Genomic DNA, 17,231 nt, shown 5'->3' with positions numbered 1-17,231 from the left:
CTCGGCCTTTCCCTGAGGAAACACTTCTCCTCTGTTTACCCTGTGAGAACTGAAGTTCTCCGCTTCCTAAACAGGGTGCCAAAGGAGATAACTTTCCTCGGAGAACGGCCGAGAAGTGAACGGAGAAAAAAATTCACAGTTTCATAAACGTACACCAAAATGTTTTAACTGAAGGTATCTACATTCATTCTGAGACATGTTTTCCCGTTTCGTTTTTAGCTTGTTATAGGTTCTTATCCTTTCTCCTTGTGTTATGTCTCTTAACTGCGTATTTTTGATCCAGTTACCCAATTGTCTCATTCCTGGGTGCAAACTATTTTGTGTCTTCCAGTGATAGCAGTGGAGAATTATATTCTCATTTAGCTTGTCTGTGTATCATGTCCCATATTTTATAAACTACTCTTGTCAATTCATGCGTATATTCGTGTGTGTGTGTGTGTGTCTGTATTTTGGTGGAATCCAATATTATTATTTAACTGTATGTTGCTTAATGTGATTTGTAGCTTAACCCATCTTTTATCTGAATTTATTTTTGTCCATTCTATCATTTGTGAGATTATGACTGCATTATAGTATCTTTTAAAATCTGGTGCTGCTAACCCCCCTTGTGATTTCCCTTTACTTAGTGTCATATAATGTATTCTTGGCTTCTTTTCCTGTCAAATGAACTTTAATATCATTGTTTTAACTGTTTTAAAGCGGAGTTCCGGCCTCGGGGGTGAATTTTAGATAAAAATACCCCCGGGACAGTCAGGGCTAGTACATTCCACAATGGATAGCCTCTGAACTGTCCCGGGTCGCACTTACCTTTTAGAAGAAATATTTACCTTGAAATTTTCTTCTCCAGCGCTGCCATCTCAGGTGTGGACAGCTGAAGTCGGAGCGTCCTCTTCTGCCTCCTCTTCTTTGACGTCGGAGTCCCAGAATGCCCTGCGCCAGCCCCGCTTGTCACTTCTGGTGGAGGCGCGGCATCCCTGCACAGCTTCTGGGCATGCCGAGAAGCTGTTTAGCAGGGAATGCCGTGCCTGCACTGGAAGTGACGAGCGGGGCTGGTGCAGGCGCATTGACTCCTGGGAGCGATGACGTTCAGCTCCAAGGAGTCATCGCAAGCTGGAAATGACGGTGCGGGCCGTGGCCGCAGAGGGAGGAAGTGGAAGGAAGGTAAGTATATTTTCTTCTAAAACAAGGTAAGTGAACAAAAAAAAAATTGGGAGCATCCATTTCTTTTTCAGGTGACCCTCAGCAAGCGGATGGCCCAAAATCGATTTTTTTCGATTTTGAGGCTGGAACTCCGCTTTAAAGTATGTCTGTGGGATATCTTTTTCTAACATTTGGAATTGTATAAGATTTTGGGTAGGATCACCATCTTGACCATGTTTATTTGTCCCAGCAATGAAAGGGGCCATATTGATAATTTTTTAGTATCTGCTTTTATCTCATTTAGTATAGAGATATAGTTGGCATGGTATAAGCTCTTTAAATATAGGGTTAGGTTTATCCCAAAGTTTTTTAATTCTGATTTTGCCCATGTGAATGGAAATTATTTCTGCAGCGCTATTTCTTCTCTGTTGCTTAGCCCTATATTCAAGATTTCTGATTTTATTGGGTTGATCTTGAAGTTTGACAGCTCCACATATTTTAATCATTTTATTACATTTGGGAGGGTTATTCCAGGGTTGGTAGTGTAAAACAGAACGTCGTCGGCAAATGCTGCTACTTCGTTTCTAAAGTCCCACCTTTACTCCCCCTATGTCTACATTATTCGGAATGGTGGCTAAAAATGGTTCCAGCAACAGGGCAAACAACAGGGGTGAGAGTGGCCACCCCTGTTTTGTCCATTGGACATTACAAAAGGAAGAGAGAGGTTTCCATTTTATTTTACTGAGGCAGTCGGGTTCCTATATAGTGCTCTTATCCTTATCTTCCATTGTTTCTAGCATAAACCCCCAATCCACCCTCAGTCTATACCGAGTACAGGAACAGGGCCTCTTAAGGGTTGTACAAGTATACTTGGACCAAAGATCAGAAGGGAAAAAAACTTTGACGAGTAATTTTACCAATTTACGCTTCATTTTCTTCTTCTTAACTACCCCCACCCCCCCCCCCAAACCCAATGTCTCCCTTCCCCCACCCCATCCCCTCCCTCCTCACCTGTACCCCTGTTACCTCCTTCCCTCCTCCCCCAGCATTTCTGCTGCTAAACTTAGCACAATGTAAATTTGACCATCTGATGGTCACCGGAGTAGTTGATATGTCCCTCTTAGATACTCCTTGCCCCTCTACTCCTATACCTCTGGGTGGTGTTCTATCCAGTACGCTCGTTGAGCTCATTCTCCCTAACTAGGGAGAAGAGGTTCGGGGCCCAAATAGGTTTCCCATCCTAAAATCCCTTACACCTTCCTTTTCTCCCCCCCTCCCACCCCTTCCCCCACCCAGAGAAACCCCCCCCCCCCCTGGCCCTCCTCTCTGCCCCATCCTTTATTCATCTTTATAGTTAAATTTATTTTCCTTAATGCCAGTTGCCACTGTTCTTCTTCTTCTTTAATAAAAAATCGACTGTTTTATCTTCGGGCCAGCCTGGTACTTTTAGTATGGGAATTTCTAGTCTTTTACAAAAGCCCTGCAGTTCTTCTGGGAATTTTAATATTGCCATACAACCTTCCGTCCGACCTACCAGACATGCTGGAAAGCCCCAGATGTACCATACTCCATGATTTTGCATCGACTCCAAGAGTGGTTTCAATAATCTCCTCCTTCTTAATGTATCCTGTGACAGATCTGTAAAGATCTTGATATTGGCAGCTTCATAGCATATGGGTGTCTTTCTTTTCAAGCTCTCCCAGGTTTGAGCTTTTTCTACATTGTTTTGGAATCTTATAATTACGTCTCTTGGGGCCTCTGCTGGTGCACCTTTTGGTCTTCTAACCCGGTGTACTCTTTCTATTCTTATCCTTTTCGGCTTCTCCTCTGTCCAGTAGTGGGTTGAATATTATCCTCATTTTATCTATTAAGTCTTCTCCATGTGTTGGTTCGGGTAGGCCTCTTATTCTCAGGTCCTTTCTTCTGTTCCGGTTTTCTTGGTCTTCCTATTTATGTGCCAAATTTCTCCTTTCCGTTTTAAGATCCTTCATCTCCTTTTTTGACTCATTTACTATTTGTATGTAACTGTCTTGTCTTTTTTACATGTCTTCCACACGTGACCATTGGTGGCCCAGGTCATTTTATCATTTCTGTTTTTAAGGACTTTTTTAATGCTCCAAACATAGCGGCAATTGAGTATTTACCCCTTGTTGTACTGTGTGATCCAGCTCTGGGTCACTCTCTAAGTCCTTCTCCAATCCTGACTGCTCTATGATATTTGTATCCGATGGTGGTCTTTTTTGTCCTCTTTTTTTCTTTTACCTCTGTCTGTCTTACACGGATTCCTTGTTGTTTCTCTAGGGCCTGTTGTTCTGGACCATCTTCTGGTGTCATATATTTAAATGTTCCAGGGCTTGAGCATACTTTGGATGATTTTGCTGTCACTCCTCCTCTTGCTGTTTTTCGGCTCATATCTGTATGTATACTATTCAACCCCCTTAAACTCACAAGTCCCTGTGGTGCTTCTGTGGCCTCAGGGTGGCTGATCAAAATCAACAGTCAGTGCGAAGCAAAGTCTGCAGCCTGTAAGGTTCTGGCACTCTCAGTGCCTCCTATCACATCATTTCCGGGTTCTTTCCATCTACCTAGATAGATGAAGCACATATAGGTGTGTTTCCCTTTAAGAGTGCTGACATCATCACTGAGCGCCTGAACAGCTATTTAAATCACCAGCTCTCACTCACATGTGTTCGTTCAACCTGCTGTGTGCCTAGATGTGCCTTGATGCTAACCTGTCTTGAAGCTCTCATGCTTGCAAGCATACCTCGCTGTCGGAACCACGCTGCACTGATCCCTGTATCCCGCTACCGGATCATCCGCTCTTGTCGAACCTCTCCTCTGCTACATTGCTACTAGTGATAAGTACCCCACAGGAGAAACCTCAATAACCTTCATACTAAAGCTTACACTGTCTAGCTCTGCATACTAAGGACTGTTACTACATCTGCACTATCTAGATTGCTAGCTCTTGAGCCTACTATCATCTGCTCTTGCACTGGGTTAGTCTCTCCTGTATGTCATCTGCTATCCTATCATCTACTACCATACATAATTGCTAACCTATCTGCATCCCACCTGTTACTATCTCATTCTCAAGAACATTCCTCTCGAGTGTCTGTCACCTATCGTCTCAACTCAACCTGTCTCTTCAGCCTATCACCTCTATACTACTATATACATAGATCACTCCAGGAACTTCTTATTGAGTGTGTGTATTTACACATAATGAGTCTTTGGGAGTTGGGATTGGTGTCTCAGCGTTTCTCTACATGACTACTGAAGTGGAATATTTCTGCAGCTGTAAATCCACATCATACATAAAACGCAGGAGCGTTGCACAGCCATAATAAAATGAGATAAAAAAAAGAGATAGCAGGACTCACCACTTTGTTTGAGGGGTCTGCATAAGTATGGTTGATATACCTTGGGAGGGAGATCGGCTTCCTATTGAGGGAATAATTGACTCCAGAAGATTTGGGGTGTTCTAGTTCGTTCTCCCAGCTTTTACTTCTCTCCCCAGTGAAGCTGTAAGGTCTATGGGTGTCCAGAACGGTCTCACCCCTGATCTCTCATCCTTTTAGTCCTTATCCGGCTCTCCTGTGACTGCTCCGTTCTGCCCGGGGTGCCCTTGGAAGCCTTTGGGCTCCAGCAACCACCGCTCGGCTCACTCCGCCTGTCCTCAGCCACCCTCTGCTGTCTACATGATGTCATGGCCACTTCACTGCCTGGGCCCTGTGTACCAGCTGATGCCGCACCACCCGGAAAACCCCCCGGATGCGCTGCCGGCTTGCTTTCCGATGGGCTGACTGCTCCAGCCAGATGCAGCTCTTCTCAGCCAGGAAAAGGGAAAGAACTCTGCCGAGCTAGGTGGGGGGGGGGGGGTGGCTAGGAGATGTCAAGCCTGCTACATGGGAGGATGGGATCCTGAAGCTCCTAGCGCAAGCTCTACATGCGCGCCATGCGTAGGGTCCTCCCCCCAGATCCCCCTGTTCTACCCAGTATATACCTCTCCATCCTCCTTTTGCATCTGGGTTGATCGTAAGCTTATTAGATTGCATCTTCTAGTGGGCCCAAGGGGTATTATTCCTTTCCAAATGCTATGTCAACGCTTCTTTTTGCTGCTATCTGAACTCTGCAATTAACAATTTAAATTGATCAGGGGGTGTTTTTCCTTCGTGCTATTGCTACACCAAGGTGATTTCTGAGTTAGCGGCTGATATAAAATGGTAGAGAATCCTTTCTTGTCCTATAATAGGAAGAAGTTGGCTTGAGTCCTAGGGCCTCGTTTCTACCTAAGGTGGTTTTACTTCCATCTCTCTGTCCTGTTCCAGTATTTATCTGCGCTATGTGGATTTGGTTTATTTCATGTTTATTTCTCAGCTTCTTTCAGCATGTTCAGACTACTGATTCTCTTTTTGTCACTATTTAGGGTTTGCTTAAAGAACTACCTGCCTTGTGTTCCAACATTCTTGGTGGCTTAAAGGATAAGATCACCTTTTTTTTCTAAATTCCAGCTCCCCTATCTACCAATATACCATTAATGTACCTCAGTTACAGAAAAAAAAAAACTTTCTTTGATTTTGAGAACAAGACTTTACCCTAACCCTTGCTGTATTTCTTAAAAAAGCTTCTTTACTTGCTGATATGTAGATTTGGGACAGAGAAACCAGTAAAACACAGGAAGGAGTTTACCAGGTGACCTCATTAGCACACACCCATCAACTATGTTCGCACAGCATCCCTGGCATCTCTCCATGCCGGCATTTGCCTGCTCCTCAGTGTCCCTCCAGACAGGGCCGGTGCTAGACTGTTTTACGCCCTAGGCAAGATCAGCTACTTGTGCCCCCCCCCCCCAAACAAAAATAAATAAAAAGGGAAGGGGTTAAAAACTGCTCTATGTCATATCCAGTAAACCCTGATCTGATGATTCCTCCATGTAATGCTGTCATACTCAGTGATCCCAATGTTCCTCTATGTCACATCAGGGGTCCCTGATGTTCCTCCATGTCATACCCGGAGACCCTGATGTTTTTCCATGTCACACCTGGGGACCCTGATGTTCCTCCATGTCACACCTGGGGACCCTGATGTTCCTCCATGTCACATCTGGGGACCTCAATCCCCCATGGCACACCCAGGGATCCCAATTCCTCATGGCACACCTGGTGACCCCAAACCCCTGTTACACTTGTGACCCCTCTCCCCCATGTCACACCTGGTGACTCCGATTCTCCATGGTATACCTGGTGACCGCAATTCTCTTTCACACCAGGGATACTCCATGTCACACCCAGGGACCCTGATTCCCTGTTCTGTACTGGGCAGTATGAAGAGAGTGTCCTGCACTCTGCCCTCCTTCACCATGATCCTGCTTATTCCTTCTCCCAGGACGCTCCTATCCTGGACCACAGTGCTCACCACAGCTCCAACCGGCTCCTGGTGGAGGGAGAAGCAGCAGTCAGAGAGCTCCGCACCTTCTTCATCACCAACATCCTCTGACCATTCTGTTGCCTCGTCATTTCTGCTCCAGTAAAGGTGCCGCCCTCCAGTGCCGAGCTCCAGCTCAGGTTCAGCTCTCCTCCACTCCCTGCTTAATACCGACCCAGGGAAATGAATGGCTGCCCACCAGCTCAGATTAGAGATTTACTTCCCGCCCAGGGATTAGGCCGCTCAGCTCCAGACGAAGAGGATCATTATGCAGTTAGGACTCCGGTGGGCTCCTTTCCTGCCCCTTGGGGCTCGCCCAACAATGGTGGAAAGCCAGGGCCTGGTAGTTCTGCCACTGCCCCAGACACCTGGCATCTTCCTCTGTCCCTTCTTCCTCCCCCACTGCCGCCCCTTTCCTCAGCTCACAAGGATCATTTATGATGGAGAGTGAGTGCAGACTCGTGGCTGCGCCCCTAGATGGCAATGCGCCCTAGGCGGCTGCCTAGTTTGCCTAGTGGAAGCACCGGACCTGCCTCCAGACGGGCCCATGCTGCATGCTAAACTCCTTGGAGCCATATGCAGCCCACATGGTAGACACCCCTGATGTAGTACAAGGACCTACCTGATTGGATAGATGGTGTGTCCTCCTATTATAAAGTTTTGGTAAATCTAAAGGAGATTGTACAATTAAATTGTATAGTGTATGACCATCTTTACATACCTAAAATTAACTAGTCGCACTTTCAGCAATCAATTGTTAACAGCATCCCAAAGCAACACAAGCAAAACACACATTTTGCTACGTGAAAACACACAGTATAAAATGTGCAAACCGCAACACACCAGAATGTCCCATGAGGTACTTTGCCACGTGTTTGGCAGCACATTGAAATTAATACGCTGTGCTATGCAAGTCATGGAAAAAATGAGACAAAAAATGTGCACTCCCACTTAATGCATTCCATTCACATCTGTGCATTTCCGAATGTATGGCAAACTGCACAGAAAATGTGTGCTTTGCCATGCATTTCAGAAGTGCTGCAAATGTGCATTGTGCTTGTGTTGTCATTACATGTTAAAGGCACCCCAAGTGTGGCAAACTCACGAAACTGCTGTAAAAATGCACCATGCTTCTCTGGGGCGATTGTCACACATAGGATGCTCAAGTGAATGGGATGCCTTATGTATGACGAGTGAAAATGCTCCAAAAAATACACATGCGGGAATGTGGGTTTCCGCTACATGAAGATGTGAACTGGGCCTGACAATTGAGTGTCTCTGTCCACTCCTTCCTATGTACTTGTATAAAGATGGCCATACATTATACAATCCAATTGTACAATCTCTGTAAACTATCCTTTTGATTTACCAGAACTATGGAATAGGAAGACCCACCTGATCTATTAGATCTACCTGATGTAGATGATGGTAGATTTAAAGGAAATTTTACAATCAAATTGTACAGAAAGTAGGTGGATGGTGGTATTTTAATAAGAGAGGTGTGGTGCAGAGTGGTGAACACGCCCTTTTACACCCTCTTCTGTGATGCAAGATGGAAGTGAATGCTGCTGGGAGATGATCTACAGGAAGTGAATGTTAGGACATGATCTACAGGAAGTGAATGTTAGGATATGATCTACAGTAAGTATGCGGCCGCAGGCTGGTATTTGTGGGAGGAGCTAGCGGGCTTTATAGCGCCGCCCCTCCCCTTGACCGGCCTGCTGCCTCGGATCGTCACTGGTCAGGTGTTTCCAGTGATCACCTGACGTCGGATCTCGCTGTTTCTCCTCGTGGACCGGACGTCCGGTCGGGTCGTGCAGCAGGAAGCGCTGCTCGCCGAGCTCCTCTTCCACAGCGCAGCCTCTGACAAGTTGCCTGGCTCTCCCTCCGCTGATATCCTGTCCGGCTCCCCTGCGTTTGGCCACCGTCTGCTCTGCTGCTTCTGTCGGCCGCTCCGCTGCTTTCTCCCTGCTGTTCAGCAGGAGGTCAGGTATGGCAGGGTTTGGGGGGGAGGGGGGGGGTTAGCATCTTCCTGCACACACTGCCTGCCTCCCTGTAGGCCACGGCTATTTTTTCTCCACATACGGTCCTGCACACACTGCCTGCCTTCCTGCAAGGCCACGGCTACCTCCATACACAGACTCATGCACACACTGCCTGCCTTTCCACTAGGCCACGGCTACTTCACATTTATGTGTCTCTACTCTCATTTCAGCCTCCGTCAGCTTGTCCCCCCCATTCATGTTCCCTGCTTTGTTCCTGGTTGTCACGGCTGTCATTTGCTTGGGGGGGGTGGCCCGGTCCATTCAGAGGGAGGGGGGGGGGGGTTGGTATGTGAGGGTTGGTGGGAGGGGGGGGGCGGGGGTCTCATGGCTCGCAGGGGGTGCATGTTCTGTTAGGTTCCTTATGTTGTTCTCCAGTGGGGGGTCTGGGTGACCCCCCCCTATTTGTTGACCATTTACCTTTTTCCTTCAGGTTCTCACCATGTCCTTCAATACCGGCATCAGGTACTACTTCAGGTTCAGGTTCCTTGTGTACCTCACGGCTCCACTCATTTTTTAGTCTTCACAGACGCTACTCTGGCGTCGCCCATAGACACTGGTAGGCTTTCTGTCATTTGCCCCCACCACACTTAGTCATCTTTGTCTGGTTGCCCGGTGGTCAGCCCCTTCCAGGTTCTTCAGGCTCTTACACTCCTCATGTGCTTCACCTGCGGTTGCTTTGGTTCCCGTGCTCCGTCACGGCTTCATCACCTACACGCACATTCCACATTTTCATGTTGTCCGTCTTTCTTGTCGTCACTGTCATTTTCTGCGACATTTCAGCTGTATGGTTCTGTTATGTATTGCCCCCCCCCCCTTGTAGGGCAAGTCAACTGGCTGTTAGGGTTCAGGCGCTGGCCTTAGACCCCCCCCCCCTTCGTAGCCTGTCCCGCGAGGCCAACCTCCCAATCTCGTCGGAGATTATTTCGCCCCACGGGCCAAACCAAAGCTAGCGCCTCGCTCCACCCTTCTCATGGGGTTTATAGTTAGGGCCTCACCTGTCACGGCCACACGTTTTGATTCTTTTACTGTCACCGAGAGGCCATCTTTCCCGCCACCACGTCTGTGGCTCACGCCCCTCGCCCAAATCATAGGTAGAGCCTCTCACCGGCCGCTTGGCATCTAGCAGGGCCTCACCTGTCACGGGGTAGTTAAGTTTTTCGCCTCTGGGCTCTAGCTAGCCAGCCAGTGGTTCTCCTATACGTTACGGTCGTTAATCGGTCTTGGGCGTTCTACTTTTTTCTGTTTCCTTCTACAGCGGGCCTCAAGGAGCCACCCTGGAAGATGGATTTTCCTCCCCCTCCACGCCTGCCAGGATCAGCACCCCTGTCAGGTCCGGTACCCCCAGGGGTCGTCGGGTTCCTTCTCCGCTGGGCTCTTACGGGTCTTGGACTATTCCAAAAATCTCGGCGGTCCTACGCCAGAAGGGTATCTCGTTCCCGGCCACTGCAAGAAAAGCGGAGCTGTTCAGATTGATGATGGAACATCCAGAAGATCCGGGACTGGGCACCAGCTCGCAGGGCTGTTCATCTGCCATACAGGGAACCCTGGACTCCATCCTATCTTCCCTACAGTCCATCGGCGATAGACTGACTAAGCTGGAGGACGCCAGTCCGGCCCAAGGGGGCCCCCCTCCTTCCTTGCCGGTCCCAACCCCAGTTCCTGCTTGTGATCAGGGTAGGCCCCCAGTTCCCATCTTGCCTTCTTCCACGGTTTCTCCTATTATCACCCCGGCCCACTTGGTCCCCGCGGCTCTCCGCAAGGATATCTTGGAGGGGAAGGATGTCAACCTAGTGGCTCTCCTCATTGCCTCCCAGGACGTGGTCGAAAGTAAGGTCTACAATTACGGTGATTTGTCCGTAGTCATGAAGGCCAGGGACCCCCGGCTTAATAAGAAGCTCACTATCCCCGAGTTTGTCCTGGCCTTCGGCATCTACAGGGACGTTTTGTGTTCCGTTTACCCGCAGCGGCGGGAAGAGTTAGATCTCTACTTGCATAAGATAGTGGATTTAGGGCACAAATACGGGGGTTTTACCTTCTTCGACTTTCATAAGTCAGTCTCGGCCAAGGCGGCGGCAGCCTTGGCTCAATTCAATGTTCGTGTGGATTGGAGTCTACTGGATACCGAGCTCTTCTGCAGGCACTTCGCAGGCTTGGCACCTCCCTCCTGTGCCACATGCTCCTCCACTTCACATTCTGCCAGCCTTTGCCCCATGGAGGCTGTATCCTCCCCGGCCGGGGTCCCAGGGGGGGGGCTGGCAGGTCAGAGCAGCGTGGCCTTAGGGATAAGCTGGGTCGTCCCATAGTGTTCTTAGGTAAAGCCCAGGTTTGCAATAATTTCAATGGGGGGGCGTGCAGCTTCAGTGCTTGCAGGCTGCTCCATGTCTGCTCCATCTGTTTCAGGGCTCACACGAAATCCATGTGTCCATCCAAGATGTACCCTAAACAATGACTAACCGGGGTCAAGGTCGAGGTGCTGGAGTTTTACCTGCAGGCTCATCCGTCTCCACACCTGGTGGAGTATCTGATTCAGGGGTTCTTGGGTGGGTTCCACACGGGGCTGGTGTCTCTTCCCACGGGGACTCTGGAATGTCCCAATTTACTGTCGGCCACGGAGGACCCGGAGTCGGTAGACCTACCACTTGAGAAGGAAGTGCAGGAGGGGTTCATGTTAGGCCCCTTCCCGGCCCCCCCCTTCTCCTCTTGGCGTACCAACCCGATCGGTATTGCCACAAGCAAATTCACCAATAAAAAACGCTTGATTATCGACATGTCGGCTCCTCATTCTTCCACCAACCCCAGCCTTAATTCCCTTATTCCTTCGGCCGAGTTCTCACTCCACTATGCTACCGTGGACAATGCCATCCAGGCCATTTTAGGGGCTGGCAGGGCTGCCTGGCTCAGTAAAACGGATATTGCCAATGCCTTCAAACTGCTGCCTATTCACCCCTCCTTATGGCACATCCACGGTGTAAAGTGGAGGGAGAAATATTATTTCGCTTGCAGGCTGACTTTTGGGTCTAAAAGCAGCCCCAAGATTTTTGATACCTTTGCTGAGACGCTCTGCTGGCTCCTTCTGAATGTCTCCAGGTGCCCCTCGGTGTTGCACTACCTTGATGATTTTTTGTTGGTCGAGGATAGCAACTGCACGCCGGTCAGTCTAAATAGTACCTTGGCCTTATTTTCCACCTTAGGGGTTCCCCTGTCACCAGGCAAAACGGTCGGTCCGGTCACCAGGCTGGATTTCTTGGGGATTACCCTGGATTCTGTCTCCATGCAGTCCAGCCCCCCTGTGGACAAACTTGAACGTATTCGTGGGGTGGTAGGCAGGTTCCTGGAACTAGGGACTTTTTCCAGGAAGGAGTTGCAGTCCTTGATCGGGTCATTAAACTTTGCCATGCGTATCATCCCCCAGGGCAGGTCCTTTATCTCTCGGTTGCTGCGGCTGTTGCCAGGTCTTCCGGAGGGTGTCATCTCCCACTTGGATCCCCCTGCCAGGGCGGACCTGGGTATGTGGGTTGAGTTCCTGGAAAGCTGGAACGGTATCTCCATGTTCATCCCGCCCATCTCTGCCCAGTCCCCTGTGTTTTGGACGGATGCGGCCGCCAGTACCGGGTTCGCAGCCATCTTCGGGGATTCATGGTTCAGGGATAGTTGGCCGGCTGAGTCTCTAGCCTTACCTGCTTTCCGGGAGACCTCAGCGCTGTTTGAATTATACCCTATTGTGGCAGCTGCTGTCACCTGGGGTAGGTACTGGTCAGGGAAGGCAGTCAAATGTTTCAGTGATAACATGGCTGCTTGTGATATCATCAACAAAGGCCGTTCATCGTCCCTGACTATTATGAGGCTGGTCCGCAGGCTGACCTTGGTAGCTGCCACTTACCAGTTTTTTCTTTTCTGTGAGCACATTCCGGGTCATACCAACTTAGCCGCTGACGCTCTTTCCCGCTCCAAATTGCAGGTTTTCTTCACTCTCCACCCGACGGCCGACAGATGTCCCACGCGGACCCCGGAGTTCAAGGATCTGCTCCTGGACTAGCCCGCATCATGGCGCATGGACGGGAGTTGGCCCGTATGGCTCTGTCATCCAACACCAGGAAGGCTTATGACCGAGCCCTGACCATCTTCCGAAGGTTTTTAGTGGAATTTGGGTTGGTTGACCAGTCAGTGCAGACCATGGTCGCCTTCGCTGCTTTTTGCCACCTCCAACTCAAGCTATCTGTCAGTACTATTAAACTATATCTGGCGGGTGTTCAACACCACGTTCTGACGCACCATCCAAACTCCTTGCCTTTCCTCCGGGCATATCCTCTGAAGAGCCTCCTGAAGGGCATTGGCAGGTTGGATCACCGTTCCCCCATCAGGCGGCTGCCGATAGATGGGGTGAAATTTAGGGCCCTCTCCAACTTACTGGACACGTCACCCTTTGAGCCATACACGAATGCTGTGGTCAAAGCGGCAATGTATCTGGCTTTCTACGGTTTTCTCAGACCCGGGGAGTTTTCGGTAGCTTCCGCAGCTGAGGGGCGGTTGTGTCTCCTCAAGCGAGATCTCGTCAAATGGGGGGATCATTATGTTTTGACTCTGCAGAGCACCAAGACCAGGCAGGTGGGCCACCCCGTTACCATCCCGTTTTACCCATCTGGGAATTTTTTGGTGCCCGGTCAGAGTGTTGGATGTTTTCGTGGCTCAGACCTTAGCAGTCCCAGCCATGCACCGCTCTTTGCGCTCCTGGACGTTCCCCTCACTACGTCCAAATTCATTTTTTACATACGTTCTCTTTGCATCAGACTGGGGTGGGACCCGGCAGCGCACTCTGGCCATTCCTTCCGGATAGGAGCGGCTACGGCTGCTTCAGGGAATAATACGCCAGGCCATATCATTAAAAGGCTTGGTAGGTGGGAGTCGGACGCCTTCCAAGTGTATATACCGCACCCAGAGAGGGAATTGAGATTGGCTTTTCGCAAGCTTGTGTCCTAGATATTTTGAATAAAGTGTGTTGTTTTGCTTACTCTTTTTGCCCTCTTTATTTACAGGCTACCCCCCTTACGTCGGTTCAGGCACACCACACCGACTGTCCTTACCAGGGGGTGACGTCTTTTAGTATTGACCACAAGTATGCGGCCGCAGGCCGGTATTTGTGGGAGGAGCTAGCGGGCTTTATAGCGCCGCCCCTCCCCTTGACCGGCCTGCTGCCTCGGATCATCACCCCACCCTCCTTCACCCTTTTTTCTCTACCTCTTTCCCTTGGGGGTGCCCTCTTTATTTACAGGCTACCCCCCTTACGTCGGTTCAGGCACACCACACCGACTGTCCTTACCAGGGGGTGACGTCTTTTAGTATTGACCACAAGTGAATGTTAGGACATGATCTACAGGAAGTGATGGAATCTGAAAACCATTAAAAAAAATCCAAATAGGCGAGATTTCAAAACCTTCTATAAACAAAGGGAGAGGAAAGCACATTGGGGTAGCTGGGCTAGAAATGTCATTAGAAAATATTCTGTTTATTATAAAAAGTGAAATTCTGCCTTTAAAGGTAAACTAATCCTTTAAACAGCTAATTATTTAAACCTATAGGCTTAAGGACAAGGTTCAAACTTTTACTGCCTAGGCACACTCCACTAAATAGGTTATTGCCTCTTGGGCTTTTCAGTATCAGATATCTGTTCTCAGATTTCAAGGTATCCATCTGGTCTTCCGTTCACTTGTTCTCCAAGTTTACCAGGTTAATGATCAGGCCTCCTCTGATGCCAGCTTTGGAGTTAGCCCTTCAGGCACTTCTGTGAGCTTCATCTAACCTCCAGTATTACCAAGATTTATGTGGACCTGTTGGCAGGTTGTTTGTTGTGTTGCCCACCTCTCAGTAGGGCTGCTTTTGGACATTCCTATGTACTTGCATTGCTCATCGTGTGTTCCTTAATGTACAATTAAGAAAATAGGCTTTTTGACTTACCGTGACAGACAGAGGTCCCAACCCTGTCTTATGATAACTCTTATTATTGCTTTTGTTGCCAGTGTCCAATTCTTCTGTAAATGGCAGTATAAACCTATGTACCCAAATTACTAATCCTGTGCCCATTAATGTACTGTAAAAAAGGATTTTATGGTAAGTCAAAAATCCCTATTAAGTTATATATATATATATTTTGCTGGGGACTTAAACAAAGGGTGTCTATATAGATACTAACCATGGCACAGGTTCATTATTCCCTACTCAGTCAATTAATAAATCACCAATGGAGTGTTTGCATTGTACTTGCAGCATCGGAGGCTTTGATAGGAACAGCAGTAGGGAGGTCCACCACCACTAATTGAGAACAGGGATAAATAATTGGTCTACTCCAAACTTACTACCTTCTCTCTGTATTTCCAAAGTCTGTGTGGGGATTATAGTGAACACCTATAAAACCACCTAATCACCTTCAGACCCCTGGAACCTGCCACCTTACAGGAGGCACCATGTTTTTCAAAGACAACGTGGTGACAGAAGTTGATCAGGCTTCTGATATTCAGACTTTAAAGCGGAGCTCCAGTCTCCTAAGCAATGTTTTGATAAAAGCACCCCTGTGATTCTTAGTACTTGTATTATATTATTTGGATATTAGCATAACTTTCCTCACACTTGTTACTTGTAAATCTGTAATATTTTACTTGATCTGGGAATCAGGCTGTGGCAATCAAGGATGTGGGCATCTGAAGCCAGTTCCTGTGTATTTCCGGGATTTGGTGCAGCTGGCTACCCAGCATGCACCTCTCGATCTCCCGCCTGTGCAGTGAAGCCACTGAGTGGCTCTCTCCCCGACAAGTTGCCATAGCAATGGCGGCATCAGCGGAAGGTCCCACCCCATTGCTATAGCAACATGCCAATAAGGACATTCCGGTCCTCCCGTGCGCATCATTTCCGGTCTGGAAATAACGCAAGATTTCATCACTAGGCGATTCGCAAGGACTCCTTGGATACATGACGCCGCTATTCCAGGAGCCCTTGCAAATCGCCTAGTGACGTAATCGCCTAGGCGGCTGCAGCCGGAAGTGCTGCAGAAGAAAAGTGCTAAAAAGGTATTTACAAAGAAAAAAAAATGTATTGCCATTTATTATAGCATTCAGTATGGGCGTGGCAGTAATTGGGCTTTAAAAAAATGGGTGGAACTCCGCTGTAATCTCAAAGTTCTATTTCTAAACTGGATTCTTACCCAACCATGAGAGCAACACACGCATGATACTTTTTTGCTATATGTAACAGCAGCTTGCTTAGAGGATTTCCAACAATTTGTAACTTCTCTTTGTGTATAATAGCAGATCAGGCCGATGGAGACTTTTGGTATCACAAAACAGAAACAGGTCAGTTCTTGCAAAGGATGCTTGAAATTGGGAGCATTATTGGCTATTATCTGACTATTATTTGGACAGCCCTGCTAAGGCTGACCATTCACGGTGCAAATTTGGTGATTGTCGGAAAGAAATTTGCACGATTCCCCCATCAAAACAGACCATGCTGAAAGGGGAATCAGCATTTGTCCTCTCCCGGTGGGAGAAGACTGATTATTGCTAGCGGCTATAGCAGCTGCTAGTGATAATCGCAAGCAAATCAGACAGGCAGGTTGTTCTCAAGTTGATCAATCAAGTTTGTACATTCAGCCTGCCTACTAATGGTTCCGATCTCGGCCGTTTCCTGCTGAACTGGCCGAGATTCGAACCATGTATGGCCGACCTAAGAGTTAATTTTTTTTTTTTCATGTATTTATTTGCTCAGGGCAGGTACATTTTTTTACTAAGACATTGATGGTGGTTAACATAATTGGCACACAAAGAATAGTTACCGTCTAAAAACTCACAGGATATTTCTCTTCCATAGGTACAATGCACTCCGCTTGATGATGTTACAAAGGTTAGAAGAACTAACAAGCTATGAGAGCTACGCATGAAGAAAGCACAAGAGATGAGAATACGAAGAACGTTGGATGTTATAGCTACCATACCATGGACCTTACAGCTCAGAAACTTTTCACCTTCTAAATTACAGTTGTATGTTTACATATAACTACATGAACTATTTTCAACTTTTTACTTTGACAAAACATGCAGTCTGAGTCTTTTAGTTTTTCTCAGGATACTCAGGATATACTGATCACAGCTGCCTCAATACTGATATAATACCAGGATTATCTTCAGACTAGTCATGCATCACACATCTGTGTTCAGGAAAGTAAAAATGTATACTTTCATCTTCAACTTAAAGTGATATTTAAGATTTTTTTTTCCTTAAAATTAAAAAATAGGTTATACTTACAATATTGCACAGATCGGTTCCTTACCTCTTCTTTGGTAGTCCTCTGCTGGCGCTTTCCACTCCTCTTACCTCCAGGTGCTTCCCGGTATTCTATGGGGGCACCCATGCATACACGGTCCTGAGCTGGGCTGTTGGAAGTCCATAAACACAAGCTATGCCCTCCCCACAGGAGTTTGACTGACAGCAGCAGAAGCCTATGGCTTCTGCTGCTCTCAGTATCTCCTGTGCGACGAGAAAGTGATAGGAATGGTGCTGCAGCTGGGAAAACAGGTGAGTGTTTAGGGATGGGAGGGAGAGAGTAGCAGATAGTAGTAGATTGTTTCCCCTAAT

General features: G+C 48.0%; 1 protein-coding gene across 1 annotated transcript in view; it reads left to right on the top strand.

The window, feature by feature from the left end:
* Window positions 1-16,843, top strand: part of RASSF4 (Ras association domain family member 4) — a 436,165-nt gene extending 419,322 nt beyond the window's left edge. The window contains exon 12 of the mRNA XM_082268429.1: window positions 16,467-16,843. Within this exon, the coding sequence (XP_082124555.1) occupies window positions 16,467-16,536 (70 nt within the window). The 3' untranslated portion in view covers window positions 16,537-16,843. The remainder of the gene's footprint in view (window positions 1-16,466) is intronic.
* Window positions 16,844-17,231: the final 388 nt, after the last annotated feature.

This window comes from Pelophylax lessonae (genome assembly GCF_965119305.1).
Source record: "Pelophylax lessonae genome assembly, chromosome: 9".
Classification (NCBI taxonomy): Eukaryota; Metazoa; Chordata; class Amphibia; order Anura; family Ranidae; genus Pelophylax; species Pelophylax lessonae.
This window is presented reverse-complemented; position numbering and strand designations above follow the sequence as displayed.